Genomic DNA, 21,609 nt, shown 5'->3' on the forward strand with positions numbered 1-21,609 from the left:
AAATGTATCTTTAAATATGTTATAGTGGACTCAAAAAAGTTGTCTCATATGGATAATTAAACCATACTTTAAAATATATTATTAATATAATAGTATTATTATGACAAGTAGCTTTATGATTTCTGGTTTTGCTGATAATATGAATTTGGGATAATAATAGGCCTAATTAAAACAAACTGTATTTAAATGGCTATTTTGACATTTCTCTTAATTATATGATATGTATTATGTTGTTATAGCCTATTAATTATATTATATTAAAGTATAGTATGTTACTTATATTATTATAATGAGGTGGATGTGTCTATAGCATGAGAAGCTTTTATGGAAGGAAAACTACATTAACCTTTTTATTATTATTGAGACAAAAGTGTCATATGGTTTCAACATACTGTAATAAGAATGCTTCAAAGGTTAGATATCACATAGCCGTAAAAAATCCGAATGGTAAAGAAAAAAAAGACCGCAAGCAATTATTTCTTCCTTTTTTCCCGTGGACACATTCAAGATTCACAGAATTTGTGGAAGCAGTGGGGACATTACATTATACAAATCTCTCCATAAAGTTGATCAAAATGTTTTTCTTTTTGTTATTAATTAACTTTAAGGGACTTCTTCAACGACTTGCGTGTAGGTAGCAAATGTTTGTCTATGCAAAAGAAGTTGATCTCATATTCAATAATTTTGCTTCTGTGTGCTTTTGCTTCATATAAAATATTTTAGACATTATTTAAAATCAACATTTCTTGGGCAAATAGAAAATAACTAACGTCAGACCTACATTTTAAACATAAACTACATTACCCATGATGCTCTCTGCCCGTATCCAGTCACGCATTTGCTCTCAGACGGAAGGCCAGTGCGATACACAAACAACAACTACAGAGGTTTTAAACAAGGACTATTTCATTTGTCATAAACAACAGGGATGTAATGTAAGTTGCAATTTATCAATGATAATCATTGCTGTGTCCGTTTTATATTTCTCGCAGTCTAAGAGCTGGCAGTAATTTTCGAGTTTTGCACATACCTTTATATTTCCACTCGTGTCAGACTCGCAGCACAGCACATCATCATTATCTGAGCTTGTCTTGGTTCATACTGTTAGTGTTATTTGGCATTTGACATTGCATAATGCTTTTATACTACCAGTAAACATCAGTTCATGAGTAACTTCATATGTTACTGTCTGTGAGGGTTTTTCTACTAGCAATTTTTCTCTCTCTTGCAAATCCTTTGGTCCATTAAAATCAGTAGGCGTATTAAGAATAGTGCTACTACTATTTCTTATAATTTTATATAATAATTCATTATATCTGCCATTTGATTATCGGGTGAATATGACCCAGACATGTTTTGATTGATTGATTGATTTAAGTCAAGTCAAGTCAACTTTATTTATATAGCGCTTTTAACAATGTAGATTGTTCCAAAGCAGCTTTACAGTGTTAAACAGGAAAATAATGCAGCATAATTTTATTCAGCTGTATAGCCATTCTGGAGAAAACGCTGATGTCATCAGTTCATTTAAATTATCATACAGTGACAGTGTGGGCTTTAGATCAATAATTAGATCAGTAATTTAGTTTAAATGGTTAATTTAGTTTATTAATTAGATTTATTTCGATGTTTAGTTGAAAAATTGAGTGTCCCCAACTGAGCACCCCAAGCCAGAGGCAACAGTGGCAAGGAAACCAAAACCCCATCAGGTGACCTAATGGAGAAAAATAAACCTTGGGAGAAACCAGGCTCAGTCGGGGTGCCAGTTCTCCTCTGGCCAATTAACAAACAGTGTATGATTATTATTCTGGCAGCTTTACAGCTCAGAGGTCATAATAGATCAGAATATTCGAATGATCGGGGGCAACATGCTGGAGACGGGTTTATTGAGGATGATGTTGATTAAATAATTATTAAAGTGCAATATTCGAATGATCGGAGGCAACACGCTGGAGACGGGTTTATTGAGGATGACATATCGATTTAAGTATTATTTAATTGTAATATTCGAACAATCTGAGTCAACACGCCGGAGACGGGTTTATTGAGATGCCGTGTCGATGAGGCAGTTGCAGGGGGAGTCTAATCACGGTCTCTGCAGACACTTCAGGGTCATGTGTTGGTCTTCTCTGGGCGCAGGTCCACCATCTGATCTGGATACGGCCCGGATCCGGCTGACTGCAGTAAACCTCGGGATAAAACAGAGAGACTATCATTAGCGTAGATGTCATTCTTCTGATGATGTCACGAGTACATCAGGTGTTATGGGAAGTGTTCCCGGTTCCGGCTGACCTAGTTAATGCAGCCTAACAATCATTTCATTGAAAAAGTGTTTTATGTGTATGCCACAGTAAAGAGATGTGTTTTTAGTCTAGATTTAAACTGACAGAGTGTGTCTGCTTCCCGAACAATGTTAGGAAGACTGTTCCAGAGTTTCTGAGCTAAATAGGAAAAGGATCGACCGCCTGCAGTTGATTTGGATATTCTCGGTATTATCAACTGGTCAGAGTCTTGAGACCGCAGTAGACATGATGGAGTATAATATGTTAAGAGCTCGCTCAAGTATTGGGGAGCTAAACCATTTAGTGCTTTGTAAGTAATAAGCAAGATTTTAAAATGTATGCAATGTTTAATAGGCAGCCAGTGCAGTGTTGACAGAACCGGGCTAATATGGTCATACTTCCTGGTTCTAGTAAGAACTCGAGCTGCTGCGTTTTGGACCAGCTGGAGTTTATTTATTAAGCGAGCAGGGCAACCACCCAGTAGAGCATTACAATAATCTAACCTTGAGGTCATGAACGCATGAACTAACTGTTCAGCATTTTGCATTGAGAGCATGTGCCGTAATTTAGATATATTTTTAAGATGGTAGAAAGCAGTTTTACAGATGCTAGAAACGTGGCTTTCAAACGAAAGATTGTTTTTTTTTACTTGCTTATTTATTTAATTTTATTTATCTGTGTTAAAACCTTTTCTTTTTTTTCAGAATGTAAAAGTATAAGTTAAAAGAGGGAAAAACTTTCTCAAGCGAAGACGTTTCTCACAGCCATGGCCTCTGAACTCCAAGATGCAATTTTTATGGCCAAACAAGAGCGACACAAAAATCTTTTCCTGAACTACAGAAACCTCTACAGCTTCCCTGTCGAGCTCCTCAAAGATGAAGGGATGCAGTTCCTGGAGCGTCTCTTCATGAAGAGAAACTCCCTCACAACACTTGTAAGTTCTCCGTCTCGGTGCTGGTAGTCTTCAGTTTTGATTCAGCCCTGGTTTGAAATATTGTAAATATATTTTGCCAATATTATCCTAATACTATTTTCCTCCTGTCAGCCAGAGAATCTGGCTCAGAAGCTTCCCAACCTGATTGAATTGTGAGTATTCTTTGTTATCCTCTTCTGATTTTTGTTTATGGTGTAATTATAACAATGTAACTGTAATATTACTGTTGTCCAGTAGAGGTCCCTGAGTCATTGTGATGCTTTCTTTCTTACCCACCCATAAATAATAACTAGATGACTGGATGGGCAGATGAAGTCTGAGATTGGTCAAATTATATTTGAGTTACATTTTTGCTACATCTGATGAAAAATAAGAGGCAGCACTTTATATTACAGTCCTGTTCCCCATGTGCATAATATATACTTATTATAGTTTTTACACTAACTGGGTAATAACTAGGTTCTAACCCTGAACTTACCTTAGTAAGTTTAGTACTTTCTTAGGTAAGTACACTGTAAGTGCACATACTGTTAAATAAAGTGCGACTAAATAAGATTATGAAATGTAATCCCGCAACCTTCCCCCCCCCCCCCCCCCCCTCTCTCTCTCTCTCTCTCTCTCTCTCTCTCTCTCTCTCTTTTAAGATACCTGCACTCAAACAATATTGCAATAATTCCTCAAGGTAGTTTAATTTTATAATTATATATATATATCAATATTTTGATGTCAGATACATTATGCATTGCATGATACATTATGTTATTGTTCCAGCAATTGGCGACCTTGTGAAGCTGCAGTCACTGGACCTGAGTGACAACGCTCTTCAAATCATCTGCCCAGAGATTGGTCAACTGCGCTCATTACGACATCTGCGATTGGCCAACAATCAACTGAAATTTCTCCCGCAAGGCGAGTCATGCTCATTTCTCAGCATTTGTCTAAAAAACTAAGTATGATTGAGCTGCTACTGATTATTGTGATGATCAATAGAAAGATGATCCATAGAAAGATCTAATAATAGAATAATTATTTTATTACAAAAGGCTCCAAGAGAATCCACTTCTAAAGAATGCGAAAGAGAAATGTCAGCAGTGCTGCAACTTCACAATTAGCAAGGTTTCTAGGTAAACAGCCCCTTTAATCTGTCATGGACGTTATTTGTAACATGAGACATTTTTTCTTGTGTAATTGAGCAGCTTTAACTGCATCAAATCATTTCTTCGCTCACCAGCTGAGGATGAGGAAACTGCATCACCAGAAGCAACTTCAGTGCATATTGCAGTTATTAAACTTCATTTAATGAAGAGATGTTTACGCAACATGACACTTAAGTGGTTCTGAGGAGTAAAACTTCATAAAGAGATTGTGGGAAAATGACTAAGCTCTTTGACACTCTCTTTAAATGCTTTGCTTCAAAACACGCAGTTGTTTTATTGCTCTTTTCCATTTTAATTGGGTAATGTTTCATCTGAAGCCGAGACTGTTCATGGCTTTAATTTATCATATGCGAATTGTTCCAAACTAAGTGTTTTACAGTGCATTGTTACAAGAGTTTCTAACATATTTTATATAGTGACATGCATTGCACACATGTTGGAAAAAAGTGTGATTTTTGTATTTATGCACTAACACAAGTATGATTCCTTTTCAATATCACATTCACATCTTTTTTTTTTTTTCCAAGCAGAAGGCATAAAAGCACTCCCTACGGTTATAATTATTGCTGTCAATTGATTAAAAAAAATTGCAGTTTTCTGTAATTAATCGCACCTAATGTTTAAAGTTTTGGATATATTTTTATATTGTAATAATTTCACATTTAGGCCTGTTTTCACAGACAGGGCTTAGATTAAGGCCTTAGTTCAAGGGCCAAACATGCCTTAAAAAACATACTGGCGTGCATCTTGAGACAAAACAATGACATATTTTAAGATATCAGTGCAAGTTTCTTCCCGGTTAAAACAACTCAAACATGCATTTTAGTCTGGGACTAGCTTGTCTGTGAAACCGGGGAATAATCTCCAAATTAAAGTAGAAACAACGTAAAGACAGTATATTTAAATATTTGATCTAACAGATCACAGGAAATATACAGAAATTCAATAAAGTTATCAAACACTTCAGAGTCTTTACTGCACACATTATTGCGTTTCTCGTTTTCATATACGTTCTTTGATTAACCCTCTGGTGCTGTTTGTGTGTTGGTCAAAAAATGACAGAAATGTTTTAATTATTATTTCAATGAAATGATTGTACTGTATTTTAGTTCTATAATGTTTTGTATTTAACATTTTGTATTTTAGGGGATTTTATGGTTATAATGCATTTATTAACTTTTTGAGTACAATTTCCAATTTAAACGTTCATAAATCTTTAATGCTTTGGAGCACAGACTTAAGTTTGGTCTCTTTTTAAATAAGACACTTGGCAGGTTATTGCTGAGGTTCTTTTTTTTTTTCAAGTGAACTTGACAAATGTTATACAATTTTACATTTTATTGTTATAAAAAAATGCACAAAAATACCATTTTCAATTTTTATATGAAATATATTCTTTCCAAAACCTGTTTTACTCTAAAACTAAAAGAAAATTAAAACCATAAATCTAAACATGCTGTGTTCCAAATTTGAGGTTGATATCTCAATGACCTTTCAGGCCCACACGGAATCTGCACGCGCAGAATTCCACAGATTTCCGCAGATTGTAGTGCCCGTCATTCGAGAAGCATTCACAATCGCGTGCGCTTATTGGTGTGACACTTTTTTTTTTAGTGGGAGAGTGATATTTTAAAATGTCTCAAATAAAATTGACCACAGAGGAGTTAAGGAAACGTCTCTTGTCTGCAAAAATGTCTTATTTATAGCTATTAAAAATAGTTCATTTATTTACTTTGGTAGGTATTTATTTATTTTGCTCTATTGTTTAATGATATGAAATTGCTTATTTAATGATTTGTGTACAATACAATTGATAAAGCAATATTTTCTCTTTTAGTGGATGTACTATTAGAGAGATCTAGCTTTGTTTAAAAAAAAATAGTTTTTGTATAATTTGTATTGAAAAACGTGAATATTTTATTTGTAATGTTTTCAGTTCCAGTATTCTTAGATATATTTAATTAATAAAAAAAAATTTATCACAAAAAAAATCCACAGATTCCGTGTGGCCCTTTCAGTAAGACTCAGTAAGACAATTAGTCTCCCCCCATTATTTCCATTGCGTTCATTTTTGACAGCGAACAATACAATATGTGAATCATGTCAATGATTTTTTGCAAGTGCCAAAACCTTTACTAAGTTTCGTACCATTCAGATGAAGTAAACAATTAGAAAAAAAAAAACATGTTTTCGTTAAAAATGACCCAACATCACCAGAGGGTTAACATTAATGACACAGCAGGTTTATTACTTTAAGACCTGCCGCACATGACATGGATCTGAGACATGCATCCTATTTCCTCACAACTCTTTACGTTCACTTAAGACTTTATTTAACTAATTTAAGACCTCGACAAAACCGGCATTTTGGTATAATTTTGTGTTTTTGTCCATTCAAGCGTGAAAGTGAACTCAACTGTGGTACTGGCGCGCCGTCTGAAGCAACTATACATACTATAACGGATAACTATAACGGGTGCTGCATTGGTTGCGTTAAATATTTTTAACGTGTTAAACTGAAAAATGTATTGCATTCGTTAACATGTTAATTTTGACAACCCTAGTTATAATCGCCTGCTATTACCTGATTCTTACTTGAAAATGTTTTATGGAATATTGATTTATTATAAATTATTTATCTGTGCATAATGCACATCATTTATTATTAAATTAATGTGCCCTTGTAATCTTCCCCTTCCTTTTGCAACTACATCTCTTTGATGACGTGTTTACTGGCGCGAGGGCGGGACAACCTGTCATTCACATGAGATTGACCAATAGTAAACCACAACCATCCAACAATCCAATCAATTCCCCATGGACAAAGTCAAGGCCTGTTCGATTGCAACTTCCGTGTCATGCAGATTTTTACAGAAATGTATATTCACTTGTATTATTAGAGCTGGGAGATCTCAGAGAGCTGGAGACTCTTGACGTGTCCATGAACCTCCTGAGGACTCTACCAGAGCGTCTGCATCAGTGTCTGTCTCTGCAGTGTTTGACAGCAGACCGCAACCTGCTGCACTACATTCCTCGCCAGCTCTGTCTGCTGCCTGACCTCAACGAGCTCTCCATGGCCGCCAACTGCCTGACATCACTGCCCCTGGGTGAGCTGATATGATAATGTTGTCACGTCAGGACGGTAACATTTACAATACATTTACATTTATGCATTTATGGCCGAAGCTTTTACCCAAAGAAACTACTACCGTTCAAAACTTTGGGGTCAGTTTATACCTTTTATTTACAAATTAACTGAAATGTATTAATTGAAAACCTCTTTGCAGTGTTTGTAGAGTAATTTATAACGTCTTTGACCACGGCTCAACCAATCATTATAAAGGCCCGGAGCTATCTGTATTAAAACAATAATTTAAGCATATTTGAGAGCAACAGTTAAGGGGAAGGTTTTCTGTTATTCTTGCACAGCTATTTTATGACTTCAGAGGACTTTGTATTTCACGAGAGAACCAGTTGAATGTTTTGACATTGTTGCCGATATACTGATGCTTTATATTTCTGTCAGATCTGGGGCGTTCCATGGAGCTGCAGTTTGTCTTTGTAGACAACAACACTCATCTGAAGGCTCTCCCATCATATCTTTATAACAAAGTCATCGGCTGCAGTGGGTGAGTTCTTTTCTGTCGTTGTAATATGCTATCAAAATCCCAACTTTACATTTCAAAAATAAAATATATGAATTGCACAATTTCTGTATTTACTCATGATTAATCACACCTAACATTTGAAATCTGTAATAGATATATTTTCACATTGAATCTACAAATTAATGAGGAAACAACATTAAGGAATTATCAAATGATCATCTGTTTTTATTGATAATTTAAAAATGACAGAACATTCAATTCAGTTCACAGGTAACTTTTTTAGTTTATTCTTAGCTAAAAACACTTAGTTCTTTCAAAAATATATGTGCTCATTAATGTATATTTACTTCTTTCAAGTAATAAAGTATTCTCGTAAGTTTATAATATGCCATTGAAAATACATACGGGTGAGGGGTTCGAATGTCGGTCGCCATGTTGCCCCTCCATCTTGAAAGCACATTAGCCAAAGAGGGACTTACCCGTAAATTCAAGCTTCGTCTTTCGCGTTTTAACACTCGATGGCACCGTGTCGAATGTGGACGAGGTCGAACTGGAAGCCATGTTAATCTTGGACTAAATCGGCCACCGTAGGAGTTACAACGAAATTGAGAGGAACAGAAACTAATATTCACTGGATGGTCATATACAAGTTCACCACTAGATGGGGGAAAATATCACACAGTGTAGCTTTAAGCACATTTTAATTTAAGTGAACCTTTTGCATAAACCCATAAATGTCAGATTTATAAAAATTTAAAGTTTTTAAATATATATATATATATATATATATGTATATATATATATATATATATATATAATATATATTAGTGGTGGGCCGTTATCGGCGTTAACGTGCTGCGTTAACGTGAGACTCTTATCAGGCGATAAAAAAAAATATCGCTGTTAATCTATTCTCAAAGTTGGTTTGGGAGCTGGGTCTATACTACGCAAGCTATGATGACTTTCACCTTGATATTTTAGCGTGGATGTATACCTAGCCGAATTGCACTGTAGGGGACGAGAGAACGAGTCTTCGAACCTGTGTGTATGCCTACTAGTGTTGTCAAAAATATGTATCGATACTGAAATATCTGAAACGATACAATACTCATTTTCTACAGTATCTATATGAGCTGCGCTCTCCTCTCCGACCGACAGCGAGTTGACACGCACCCGCCTCCTCTCATTCAGTCCGGTTAATCCTCTGAACATTGCGAACGGGTGTTCTGCTGGACTTTTGTTAGTATTGGTGTGACCGGTCTGAATTTCGCGCGGGGTTGCACATAACGTTAATTCTACTAATTCCTGCAGATTTCGCGCTCGCATCTGAAGAGCACACACACATACCATAATAAAGCCGACCCTCAGACATACAAGTGCAAAAATGAGCTCCTTTTTCCAGTTTATTAATGGTCAAATACACTCAACAAATGTCTCAATGCCCATCTTGGTGAGTTTTAACGTAAACACAATCGTAACCAGCTCCTCACAGGAACAGTGGGATCCATGCGTGCGTCAGGTCTTAAAGGGACAGAAGTTATTTATTATTCAAACTACAAAAAGACAAAGATCACTTACGAGCACACATATTCTGAATGCCTTCGGCAGAATTCAAATGAGCCATTTTAATCTAGATTAATCTTGGAATTAATCTAGATTAATCTAGATTTAAAAAAAAAAAAAATCTATGCCCACCACTAATATATATATATATACACACACACAAACTTTTATGTTAGATGCAATTAATCGTGATTAATCGATTTGACAGTAATTTCAATATATTGAAGTGCTGTCAAATCACGACTAATTGCATCTAACATAAAAGTTTGTAAATATACGTGTGTGTGTGTGTGTGTGTGTGTGTGTGTGTGTGTGTGTGTGTGTGTGTGTGTGTGTGTGTGTGTGTGTGTGTGTGTGTGTGTGTGTGTGTGTGTGTGTGTGTAAATATACACACACGTTTCTGTTAGATGCAATTAATCGTGATTTGAGAGCACTACAATATATAGAAAGAAAGAAAAAAACAGTGAACCTTTTGCATAAACCCATTATAATAAATGCCAGATTTAGCTGTGCCTTTTATATGGTGTATTTAGTGATGTTTCACTTTCTGTCAAATACTATATGAGAGCAGTCAGTTTACCACCCCCCTACCCCACCACCCCCCCACACACACACTCACACACTTTAAAGTTTATTTAAATTCACAGAAATGAATGTTATTTTTACCAGACCAACTATAAAGACATAAATAAACAAATAGATTCAGCACAAGATAATTCAAGTTATTTGTTTTTAAATGTTTTATCTGATATTATGGCTGGTTAAATCTGAAATAGATGGTTTGACATAATTATAGATCGACATTCAACAAAGTGGAGCTCATTGAGATTGTGGCACCCCAGACCCTGTGAGCTACTGGACAAACGGTGCAGCAGAAACTAGTGGAAAATGTGTGTAGAGTCAGATTTTCCATCCATCTAAAAGTAAACAACATTGATTTTTTTTTTTACACATGTAAGAGTTTACTTGCCTTACACAAACATCAAAACTCAAGATTCACTTTGGTGCAATAAATCTCACAAAAAGTTCTTCTATAAACTATAAACTTGAGTCTTGAATCTTGAATCTGTTTTTTAACATTCTCTTCTTCTTTCGCTGCACATTTTCCCAAGAGAGATTCTCAGATGTTACAGCCGAGAACCAACTCTGGCACAAGAATCTGCACCATTTCAATAACAATGTCTGGGTGGCAAAAGTTTCCTGTTAATTTAAGTAAATTATGGAAATCACAGTTGCTGATATGGCTATATATTGCTTCAAATGATATTTGGTGTGACTGATCCCTGGCTGTTTCAGATGGTCACCTGGTCTAATGTGTTACATGTTCATACAAGGTTATTTATCTGTATGCATGCGCAGATGTGGTGTAGCTGCGCAGATCTCCGATGTGAAGCAGCTCTGCTTGACGCTAGGAGATGTTACTGTTCCTCTGCCCTCTGAAGTGAAGGCAATCGGCTCAGAGACTGATAGTGTGCTGCCTCTGGAAGAGCTGGCATTCAGAGTCCTACATGCGGCCCACAACTGGACCGGTAAGTGTAAGAGTCGCAAACAAAACTATGACAATTGCATCGGGTTCCTTCACATTTACCAAACAAATTTCTTTATCACTAAAACATGTTTTGTCTGACCTCTCAAGCCTTGTTCAGACTGTCAGTCCAAATGTGATTTTTGTGCATATCCAAATGGAATCTGATCATATTTAGCAAGTGTGAACAGCAAAAAAATCTACATTCACACATTCACAATTTCAATCACATTTCTGGAAATCCGTCTCAGTTTGTCCTCTCTACGTAGCGTTTCTACCCAAGTCACTTTCTTATGCCACATAAAAAAACATATCAGACGTTGTTCTAGGAAACATGCTGAGACCTCCATGACACCTCCATGTTGCTGCTCTTTTGGGGTAGGTATACCAACACAACTTCACTGGCAAAAAGGAAAGGGGGCCACAGGACAGACAAATCAGATCTGAACAGTTGCGATACACAGAGTGGACAGTACATCATTTAGATCAGATTCCAATCGGATGCACAAATATTCAGATTTGGACTGACAGTGTGAACGAAGCTTCAGGTTTTTTTGTTCTCTTGTTCTCCCGTCTTGTGTGCAGATGTGAAGTTTTTGACTCCACTCCTGTTGCCCAAGAGTCTGCTGGATGTGGTCCAATGGCCTCTGGGTCACTGTCACCGCTGCAGTCAGCCCATGTTCACCATCGTCTACACCAAACTATTCCCGCTCAGACAGACTGCACTCGCAGGAGTGCACAAGAGGTACTGATGAAAACATCCTATCCTATGTTTTGGTATTCCACTTTACACCGTGCCTTAAAGGGTTAGTTCACCCAAAAATGAAAATTCTGTCATTAATTACTCACCCTCATGTCGTTCGACACCTGTAAGACCTCCGTTCATCTTCGGAACACAAATGAAGATATTTTTGTTGAAAGCTGATGGCTGAGAAAGGCTTGAGATAGGCCTCCATTGGCATTCAGTACATTTACACTCCCAAGACCCATAAAAGGCACTTAAAACGTTGTTACAAAGTCCATCTCACCACAGTGGCTCTACAATAATTTTACGATGCGACGACAATAGTTTTTGTGCGCAAAAAAAAATCAAAATAACGACTTTATTCAACCTCTTCTTGTCTTCCGTGTGTGCCTCCACAGCGCATGCGCGAGAATATGACGTAGCGCCGGGGTTCGGGAATCCGTGAAATGCACACTTAAGCCCCATTTTGAGAACTACGCCGAGACCTAAAGCACGATCAATGTCGAATTCAACAGCTTAGACACGCGCGTCTTCCTCTGCTTGTAAACAAATCGCTTCTGGGTCATGTGTCCGAGTGCCGGATCTGCGTCATATTCTCGCGCATGCGCTGTGGAGGCACACACGGAAGACAAGAACAAGTTGGATAAAGGTGTTATTTTGATTTTTTTTGGCGCACAAAAACTATTGTCGTTGCATCGTAAAATTATTGTAGAGCCACTGTGGTGAGATGGACTTTGTAAAGACGTTTTAAGTGCCTTTTATGGGTCTTGGGAGTGTAAATGTACTGAATGCCAATGGAGGCCTATCTGAAGCCTTTCTCAGCCATCAGCTTTCAACAAAAATATCTTCATTTGTGTTCCGAAGATGAACGGAGGTCTTACAGGTGTCGAACGACATGAGGGTGAGTAATTAATGACAGAATTTTCATTTTTGGGTGAACTAACTCTTTAAGCAGGCAGACGCGATCCGATAAGATTCCAGTGACAAGCAATTTGTCTGTCCATACTAGACAAGGCACGACGACGAGACGTGACAAAAACAATCAAAAAGCACAGCCAATTGGAAGAGTGTGTGGGCAGGGTCTCTCTGCAAGTGCAATGCATTCGTAAAGAAAAGTACTAGGGGTATAGCAGTACATGTATTCGTCCCGAACAGTCACGGTACGGACGTAGCGGTTCGGTGCATACAGTCAGACGACGAACACAGTCAGTCACAGCCGATCCACTCTCCAATCCAAAAGGGGGCGTGCGCTGTAATGTAACTCTGTTTGCTAGCCTCCACAACAGGAAAAAGTAGAAGAAGAGACGATCTATGCACCAGCCCAAAACAAGAGTTCAGATGGCACTCACGAGCTTGCTAGTAGCCCATATGCTGAGTCTCGATTAATTTTTGGGACGTGCTCCACAAACTTCATGGAAAGGAAACCGGACAGCAGAAAGCGGCATCCTGTTTGTTTTCTTTACTTTACAAAAGCACGTTTTGTTTTTATTGTGAGTGTACACAAATAAAAATAGACCCAATTTTAATTGACGTATTTAATGTACTTAATTCAAAAAGTATTTTATGTTGTTTCCGCTGTTATAATGAGAGAAATTCATTTAGCATTGTGCCGAGTTGAGGGAAATCTCACTACAGTCCAGTGATAAAATATGCATGTCCTGGAAATGGGAAGCCTCAGGTGCCGCTTTACTCGCCGTCTCCTCGTGGAAAGCGGAAGTAGGCTTAGTTGTAGATGGCATTTTTTTCTCTTCTTTTCCGTGATTTCTTGAAAAAGCGTAATATTGAACCGGATGTTACACGCAAAGAAAATGACAGCGTAGGCTATACACAACAACGCGTTAATCACACCAATACATTTGAAAACATCCATTGCATTTAACTGCACAGCATTGGTCAATCTATTGGTCAATCAACCCCCCAAAACCGAGTTACATACTGAACTGTGACTTCTGGGTACCGTTACACCACTAATATGTACATAATCAAATTCATAGATATTTAACATTGTTAAAAATACTTACTGAGTGACAGAAACAATCTTGTTTGTTCACAGTTTGAATGTTCTTGTTTCCTTTAATTTATTTTTAATATCTGAGGTGAATTATCCAGAGCAGACGGTTCTGTATGTTTTTGAATCGCACTCACGATACTTCGATGTTTTTTGAATGATTGAATGATTTCTGAAGGATCATGTGACATCATGTGAAAATTCACCAAAATAAAATTACCTTTCATAATATATTAAAATAGAAAACAGTTCTTTTAAAATAGAATTCTATTAAATTGTAATAATAAATCACAATATTATAGTTTTTGCTGTGTTTTTCATCATATAAACAGTCTTGTTGAGCAAAAAGCCTTGACCTTGGAGGTCAGGCCCAGAATTGGTAAATGCATATTCATTTACCAAAAACATACTCGTTTTCATACATCTCAGATGTCTTGCATTCAGAAAACTCTCTTCTCATTCTCTCTCTCTCACTCTCTGACCCCTGTCACTTCCTCTATCTCCTCATCTTCCTGCTTGTTTGATTGGTTGAAATGAGCTGTGCTTGCTCCGCAACCCATCATGTTTCATCTGTAATGCAACGCTGTGGTTTTGGTATCAACATCCAGTAGCGTAACCCAATCAGCCTGCTCAAATGCTGCTCTCAGCTACTTCACGTGCATTAAGAGATCTAATCCACTCGCCAATTACCTCTTACCCTGAGTGTTCGGCTGTCGTTTGCAGACGAGCGGTGGTCGTGCACATGTGCGAGCGAGAGGAAGAGAGGGAAGCTATTTGTTTAAGGCAATTCTTTTCCATTTGCTTCTTTTTCACCTTTTATACTCTCCGTTTTCCATCGCAGGTCATCAGGTTAGCGTGTATTGTGTGCATTTTGTGAAAATATACCAGCAAACTGTTTCAATATCACTTCATCGACATGCTTATGAAAGTATGTTGTGGGAGTAAAATAACCTCCCTTATATTTGCAGTGCACACATTAATCTGCATATTTTGAGAGTTCAGGAATAAAAGCTCATATAAATTCTTTCAAAACATCATCTCTTTCCCTGTGAGATAGCGTCACTTAAGCTAGCTAACCATACCAAAATGTACAAAATGCAGCCTTTTCTGTTTTTGATAACGCATTATTAGTTATTTTGCTAAGATGAGCATCACTACGTAGTCTTAGGGGTTTTGAAAAATCTCTAAATGCTACATTTCTGAGTGTGGCTTATTGAGGAGGTGTGTGTGTGTGTGTGTGTGTGGTGTGTGTGTGTGTGTGTGTGTGTGTGTGTGGGCATGTTTTTGTGAAATATCAGGACACAAATGTGTATAATGACATGGGTATGACATAGGTATTACAAAAAGCGGGTGAAATATGAGGACGTTACCCATGTCCTCACTTTTCAAAATGCTTATAAATCATACAGAACAAGTTTTTTTTCACAGAAAGTGAACTGCACAGTCTCCTGTGAGGGCTAGGTTTAGGGGCAGGGGCAGTGTAAGGGGATAGAAAATACGGTTTGTACAGTGTAAAAACCATTACGCCTATGGAATGTCCTCACATTTCACAAAAACAAACGTGTGTGTGTGTGTGTGTGTGTGTGTGTGTGTGTGTGTGTGTGTGTGTGTGTGTGTGTGTGTGTGTGTGTGTGTGTGTGTGTGTGTGTGTGTGTGTGTGTGTGTGTGTGTGTGTGTGTGTGTGTGTGTGTGTGTGTGTGTGTGTGTGTGTGTGTGTGTGTGTGTGTGTGTGTGTGTGTGTGTGTGTGTGTGTGTGTGTGTGTGTGTGTGTGTGTGTGTGTGTGTGTGTGTGTACACTTTTGGAAGTAATCAGACTGACGATTTTCGCCTTGCAGATAATAAAATAAAAATGTTTAATCTTTTATTTCCTTTTTATTCATGTTTGTAACAATTTCTTTATTGGTGAAAAATACTATAATATGATTGAGTATAGAATCATAAAGTTGATATCTAAAGTGTTAATCTGTTTATTTTACAGATTTATTTCCTATCAAGAACACACACATACACCGGCCACTTTATTAGGTACACCTGTTCAGCTTCTAGTTAAAGCAAATATCTAATCAGCCAATCACATGGCAGCAACTCAATGCATAAAGTTCAAACTGAGCATCAGAATGGGGAAGAAAGCTGATTTGAGTGACTTTTGAACGTGGCAATGTGGATTTTCACACACAACCATAGGGTTTACAGAGAACGGTCCGGAAAAGAGAAAATATTCAGTGAGCTGCAGTTCTGTGGGCGAAAATGCCAGACTGGTGCGAGCTGACCGAAAGGCAACAGTAACTCAAATAACCTCTCGTTACAACCGAGGTCTGCAGAAGAGCATCTCTAAACACACAACACGTCAAAGCTTGAAGCAGATGGACTACAGCAGCAGAAGACACACCAGTGCCACTCCTGTCAGCTAACAACGGGAAACTGAGGCTACAATTCACACGCCCTCACCAAAACAATAGAAGACTGGAATAACATTGCCTGGTCTGATGAGTCTCGGTTTCTGCTGCGACATTCAGATGGTAGGGTCAGAATTTGGCGTAAACAACATGAAAGCAAGGATCCGTCCAGCCTGCCAACAGTTCAGGCTACTGGTGGTGGTGTAATGGTGTGTGGGATGTTTTCTTGGCGCACTTTGGGCCCTTTAGTACCAATTGAGCATCGTTCAAACGACACAGCCTACCTGAGTATTGTTGCTGACCATGTCCGTCATTTTATGACCACAGCATCTTCTGATGGCTACTTCCAGCTGGATAACATGCCATGTCACAAAGCTCAAATCATCTCTAATGGTGCTTTTCCACTACACAGTACCAGCTCACCTCGACTCGACTCGCCTTTGTTTGGTTTTCCACTGTGTAAAAGTTGTACCTGTACCTGCCTCCTGATACTTTTTTTCGTATCAACTCCAGCGAGGTTCTGAGCGAGCTGAGGCGATACTAAAATGTGACGTGAAAACACGGCAGACTGCTGATTGGTCAGAGAGAATCGTCACTATTCACAGCGTCTTCATTGCACGTGCCAGACGGAGTATCCTGAATAACCCCGCCATTTTTAAATAGTTTGCCTCTCCTGAAACAACGTTTGTCTTCTTGCTGTGAGAAACAGCCACATCCCGAGGATCAAAAACAGCATACACTCGATTTCCTCCATTGTCCTGTGTGTGTGTGGGTAGCGGGTGTGTGTCGCGTAGAAGATTACGTCTTTTGTGGAGGTACTATCTGCAATGGAAAGGCGAGTCGAGTTGAGCTGGTACTGGTAATGGAAAAGCACCGAAACTGGACCAAAACTTCACTAAACTCAAATGGCCTCCACAGTCACCGGATGTCAATCCAATAGAGCACCTTTGGGATGTAGTGGAACGGGAGATTCGCATCATGGATGTGCAGCCATCAAATCTGCAGCAAATGGCTGATCCTATCAAGTCATTATGGACCAAAATCTCTAAGGAAGTTTTCCAGCACCTGGTTGAATCTATGCCATGAAGAATTCAGGCAGTTCTGAAGGCAAAAGCAGGTCCAACCCGATACTAGCAAGATGTACCTAATTAAGTGGCCAGTGACTGTGTAAGATATCGTCATTGGCCAATAAAAGAAACCTATATTGGTCAACCAAAAAAATCTCATATTCTCAACCTTCAATTTGCATTGAAGAAGGGACTTGAGCCATATAGACACCAGAATATTATCAGCTGGGTTCCATCCAGTGTCATCTACTTTTAAAGTGCATTTCTGTGTGTGATCGTGTCTTTACAAAAACAAAGTTTCATCCCCTTAACGCACATTCTGACTCATCTAAAACTTCAAATAATATACCTCAAATTATTGCATTCTCTTTTATGCAAAAATGTGAAAGTATATGTGCATATCAAGCATTTTCATTTAGGTTTTATTTAGGACAAACTCAAAATTAGAAATGTATTGGCCTGGTTTCACAGATAGGTCTTAGATTAAGGCAGGATTAGACATTCGTTCATTTAAGTAGCTTTTATAAACATGGTGAAAAAAAATGAATGTGGCAATGACATATTTTAAGATCTGTCAGTGTAGGTTACTTTCAGTTAAAACAGCTTTTTAGTCTGGGACTAATCTTAAACCTTGTCTGTGAAACTGTGGGTTTAAATGATGGCCGGCCGATATATCGGGCTGATATTTGGCATCGCCCGATACAAGACTGCTGCGTTCGCCGATATTTTTTTTCCCTGCATTATTTACAGACAGGCGTCCACAGGCAGCTCTCACCGTCTTCAAACTCTCTTGCTCTCTCTCCCTCGCGCATATTAATCAAAATCAATTGAGAATTGACACGATGGTAAAAGGTCGAAAGACTGAAGTTTCACGAGGAGCATTGGGAGATTTATTTCCTGAATTACCGCTGGTGTTGCTCTACAAGAGATTAAGTTAAGTGCACCTACACTCTAAAAAATGCTGGGTTAAAAATAACCCAAGTTGGGTTGAAAATGGACTAACCCATCAATTGGGTTGTTTTAAGCAAACATTTAACATAGTCCATATTCAACCCAACTTGGGTTATTTTTAACCCAGCATTTTTTCGAGTGTAACCATTAAATGACTAGGTTGTAAATTGTTTTAAAATTAAGTATAGTACAGTCAGTGTGCACTTTATTATGCTGTTTGCTTGTTGATACTGTGCTATTATTTTATTTATGGTTAAATATTTATTTTCAGAATTTATTTTCACCACTGAACTCTTTTTTTTTTCTTGTTCTACCTCACCTGTGTTTACTATTTGTTAAAAAAATATTTTTTTAGTTCAATAAATGTTCCTTTTTTTAAATTGTGAATTTTAAATTATAATCCTGATCATTGTGTCATTTTTATGTTGTAAATTGAGGGAGCAAAAGCAGTATCCGCTTCAAATATCGGCTCATGAAAATCGGCAGCCCGTATCGGTCATCGGCTAAGGCTGATGAAAAAAACCGGTATCGGCATTAAAAAACCCATATCGGTCGAGCCGTAGTGCAAATATTATAAGTATTTTCTGTTTTCTTCCACAGAACCACAGTGAGTTTTGTGGCGTACTGCTGCTCTAGCCAGTGTCTGAGGACGTTCAACCTGCAGGGCTGATGTCTTGCACACGATAACCTCCCATCACTGCTCATGGTGCTTTCATCTTCACAAAGGACTTGACGGACATCGCAAGAGACTTTCTGTAGAACCGATACCTTTCTGAGCCTCAAGCCCCACTTCAGAAACATTTGACAGCCCACCGTCCCGAAGATCTTCATGACAGACGGTAAAGTATGTCCTCCTGAGTGTAGCATCTTTTAATAAAACCAGCAGTTGGTTAAACCCGATTACATTTCACAAGTGAATGTAGAATGAGAAGAACTGACGCGATCAATCAATAAAGTATTGTTTGTGTTGGGATTATTACGGTTTACTGTAACCAAAAAGGCTGTAATCAGATTTTCAAGCTTTCTTGAAACCGTTTTAAAGATTACCAACATTTATACATGTAAACTTGACGAGTTTTAAGTGCGATATGGATCTTTTTGTTTTCATTTGAAAGGAAAATCGATTGCGACTGTTTACGAGTTACATATCCCACTAGTTTTAAGCCATGCCTTTTTAAATTGAAATGTGCATCATGGCTCATAATCCAGTGTATGTGTGTGCTGAAAGTGACCAGGATTCGTTAACTCTTTTAAAAGACAATCACGTGTGTTGATTTATGTTGAGTCTTTTGTGAAGCTTTGAGTACAGTGTGTTATAAAGTGCCAATTGACTTTAATGAAAACATGAATTGATTGTTCTCATTGAAAGCAGCTTCAAGGGATCGTTCTCGAATAGGACTATTTTTTTGCAAGAGAATATTTTCAAAAGATTGAGACACTACATAGTACTGATAGTACACTACAGCTGTCAGTCAGTGTGCCATATACTGCGGCAAAACATCAACATTATTCAGCTTTCAGATTTCTCTCTCCCTTTAATTAGACACGAGCATGACTAAGCCAGTGTGTAGATGTTACTGTTACAGTTTACTCAAATAAAACCGCCAGGACCAGGTGTCTTTAATTTCTCTTAAGAGTTTGTTCATCTTAACTTTTTACAGCATTGTTGTTGTTTTATTTTGGCACTTATAACTGTATAATTGTGCTGTTGTTTGAATGGTTGGCAACATCTCTTGTTTTCTCATTTCAAATGTGTGTTTATATTGAATTTCATTCATATTGAGCACCATTTTGACTGTGAATGTAACCGTTTCTATCCTGTTATGGCAGCGCTGAAGCTGCATCTGGAGTGTGCATTTACAGTGTGCAGCATAAATACACAGAATCATGACATTGTTTTGTGTTTTACTGTCGATTCTTTCTGAGTGCACTGACTTAAACAGCATCAGAGCCGCCTCTGAAACTGGGTGAGGCAGGTCAGACTTGGCATATTATAGTATGGCTTTTACTGTATAAGGCATTGCATCTTTAAACAGAATTTAGAGGCACTTGAACTCTACTTTTACACACTTAGGAACAATATTGCTTTTGATATTTCAGTGTATATCATCTAGAAATGCTCAGAAAAAGTTGAATGAAATGTGTGCTCTGTGGATCTGAGAATTGAAATATGATCTTTAAGGGTATTATTTACAGTATTGTACTCTTCCAGGATCACAGCTGCTCAGACATGAAGAAACTACTGCATCCAGTACTGTCTGTGCTCTCTGAAAATGGGACCTTGCTTCGACTTTGTTGTGCCAAAATGTTATGCCTGATCGGTATATTTATGACCTAATATTGTGTTGTTCCCCCTTTTGCTGCCAAAACAGCCCTGACCTGTCAAGGCATGGACTCCACTAGACCCCTGAAGGTGTGCTGTGGTATCTGGCACCAAGATGTTAGCAGCAGATCCTTTAAGTCCTGTGAGTTGAGAGGTGGGGCTTTCATGGATTGGATTTGTTTGTTCAGCACATCCCACAGATGCCCGATTGGATTGAGATCTGGGGATTTTGGAGGCCAAGTCAACTCCTCAAACTTGTGCTCCTCAAACCATTCCTGAACCATTTTTGCTTTGTGGCAGGGCGCATTATCCTGCTGAAACGCGGGTCAGGGGTCAGCATAGGCACCCTGACTAGTCTGCGGCTATGCAGCCCCATACGCAACAAACTGCGATGCACTGTGTATTCTGACACCTTTCTATCAGAACCAGCATTAACTTCTTGAACAATTTGAGCTATAATAGCTCGCCTGTTTGATGGGACCACACGGGCCAGCCTTCGCTCCACACGTGCATCAATGAGCCTTGGCCGCCCATGACCCAGTCGCCAGTTCACCACTGTTCTTTCCTTGGACCACTTTTGATAGACACTGACCACTGCAGACTGGGAACACCCCACAAGAGCTGCAGTTTTGGAGATGCTCTGACCCAGTCGTCTAGCCATTACAATTTGGCCCTTGTCAAACTCCCTCAAATCTACTCTTGTCCATTTTTCCTGCTTCTAACACATCAACTTTAAGGACAAAATGTTCACTTGCTGCCTAATATATCCCACCCACTAACAGGTGCCGTGATGAAGAGAGAATTTTTGTTATTCACTTCACCTGTCATAATGTTATGCCTGAATTTGGGGTCTATATGCATTTTACTCTGGAGTGATTAATGTAGCACTCTAATGAATAATGATATATAAATATATGCAAATAAAATCATGCTTGTGCAAATGGAACATTTCAAATGTTTTTTGGTATACGTTATTTCTCAGCTGATAGCAGAAAATGATTATTTTACAATTTATTATTTTAGAATAATAATTATTTATCCAAAGTATGG

The 21,609-nt window shown here is 38.2% G+C and overlaps 1 protein-coding gene across 2 annotated transcripts; it reads left to right on the forward strand.

Moving 5' to 3' along the window:
* The first annotated feature begins 808 nt into the window (after positions 1-808).
* On the forward strand, positions 809-21,510 carry lrrc28 (leucine rich repeat containing 28). Of its 2 annotated transcripts, XR_013818617.1 has the most exons (11): positions 819-935; positions 2,987-3,216; positions 3,328-3,368; positions 3,861-3,898; positions 3,988-4,125; positions 7,274-7,480; positions 7,900-8,002; positions 10,904-11,073; positions 11,655-11,814; positions 18,837-19,075; positions 20,609-21,510. XR_013818617.1 is itself a non-coding variant. In XM_079845257.1 (10 exons), exons 2-10 carry the CDS (start codon positions 3,049-3,051, stop codon positions 18,904-18,906), a joined length of 1,095 nt encoding a protein of 364 aa, XP_079701383.1. In that variant the 5' UTR covers positions 809-935; positions 2,987-3,048; the 3' UTR covers positions 18,907-20,132. The 2 variants fall into 2 exon arrangements, 1 of the variants encoding a protein (XP_079701383.1); XM_079845257.1 differs by lacking the exon at positions 20,609-21,510 and having other exon boundaries at positions 809-935; positions 18,837-20,132.
* The last annotated feature ends 99 nt before the right edge of the window (positions 21,511-21,609 follow it).

The sequence above is a fragment of the Gobio gobio genome (genome assembly GCF_949357685.1).
Source record: "Gobio gobio genome assembly, chromosome: 2".
Classification (NCBI taxonomy): domain Eukaryota; kingdom Metazoa; phylum Chordata; class Actinopteri; order Cypriniformes; family Gobionidae; genus Gobio; species Gobio gobio.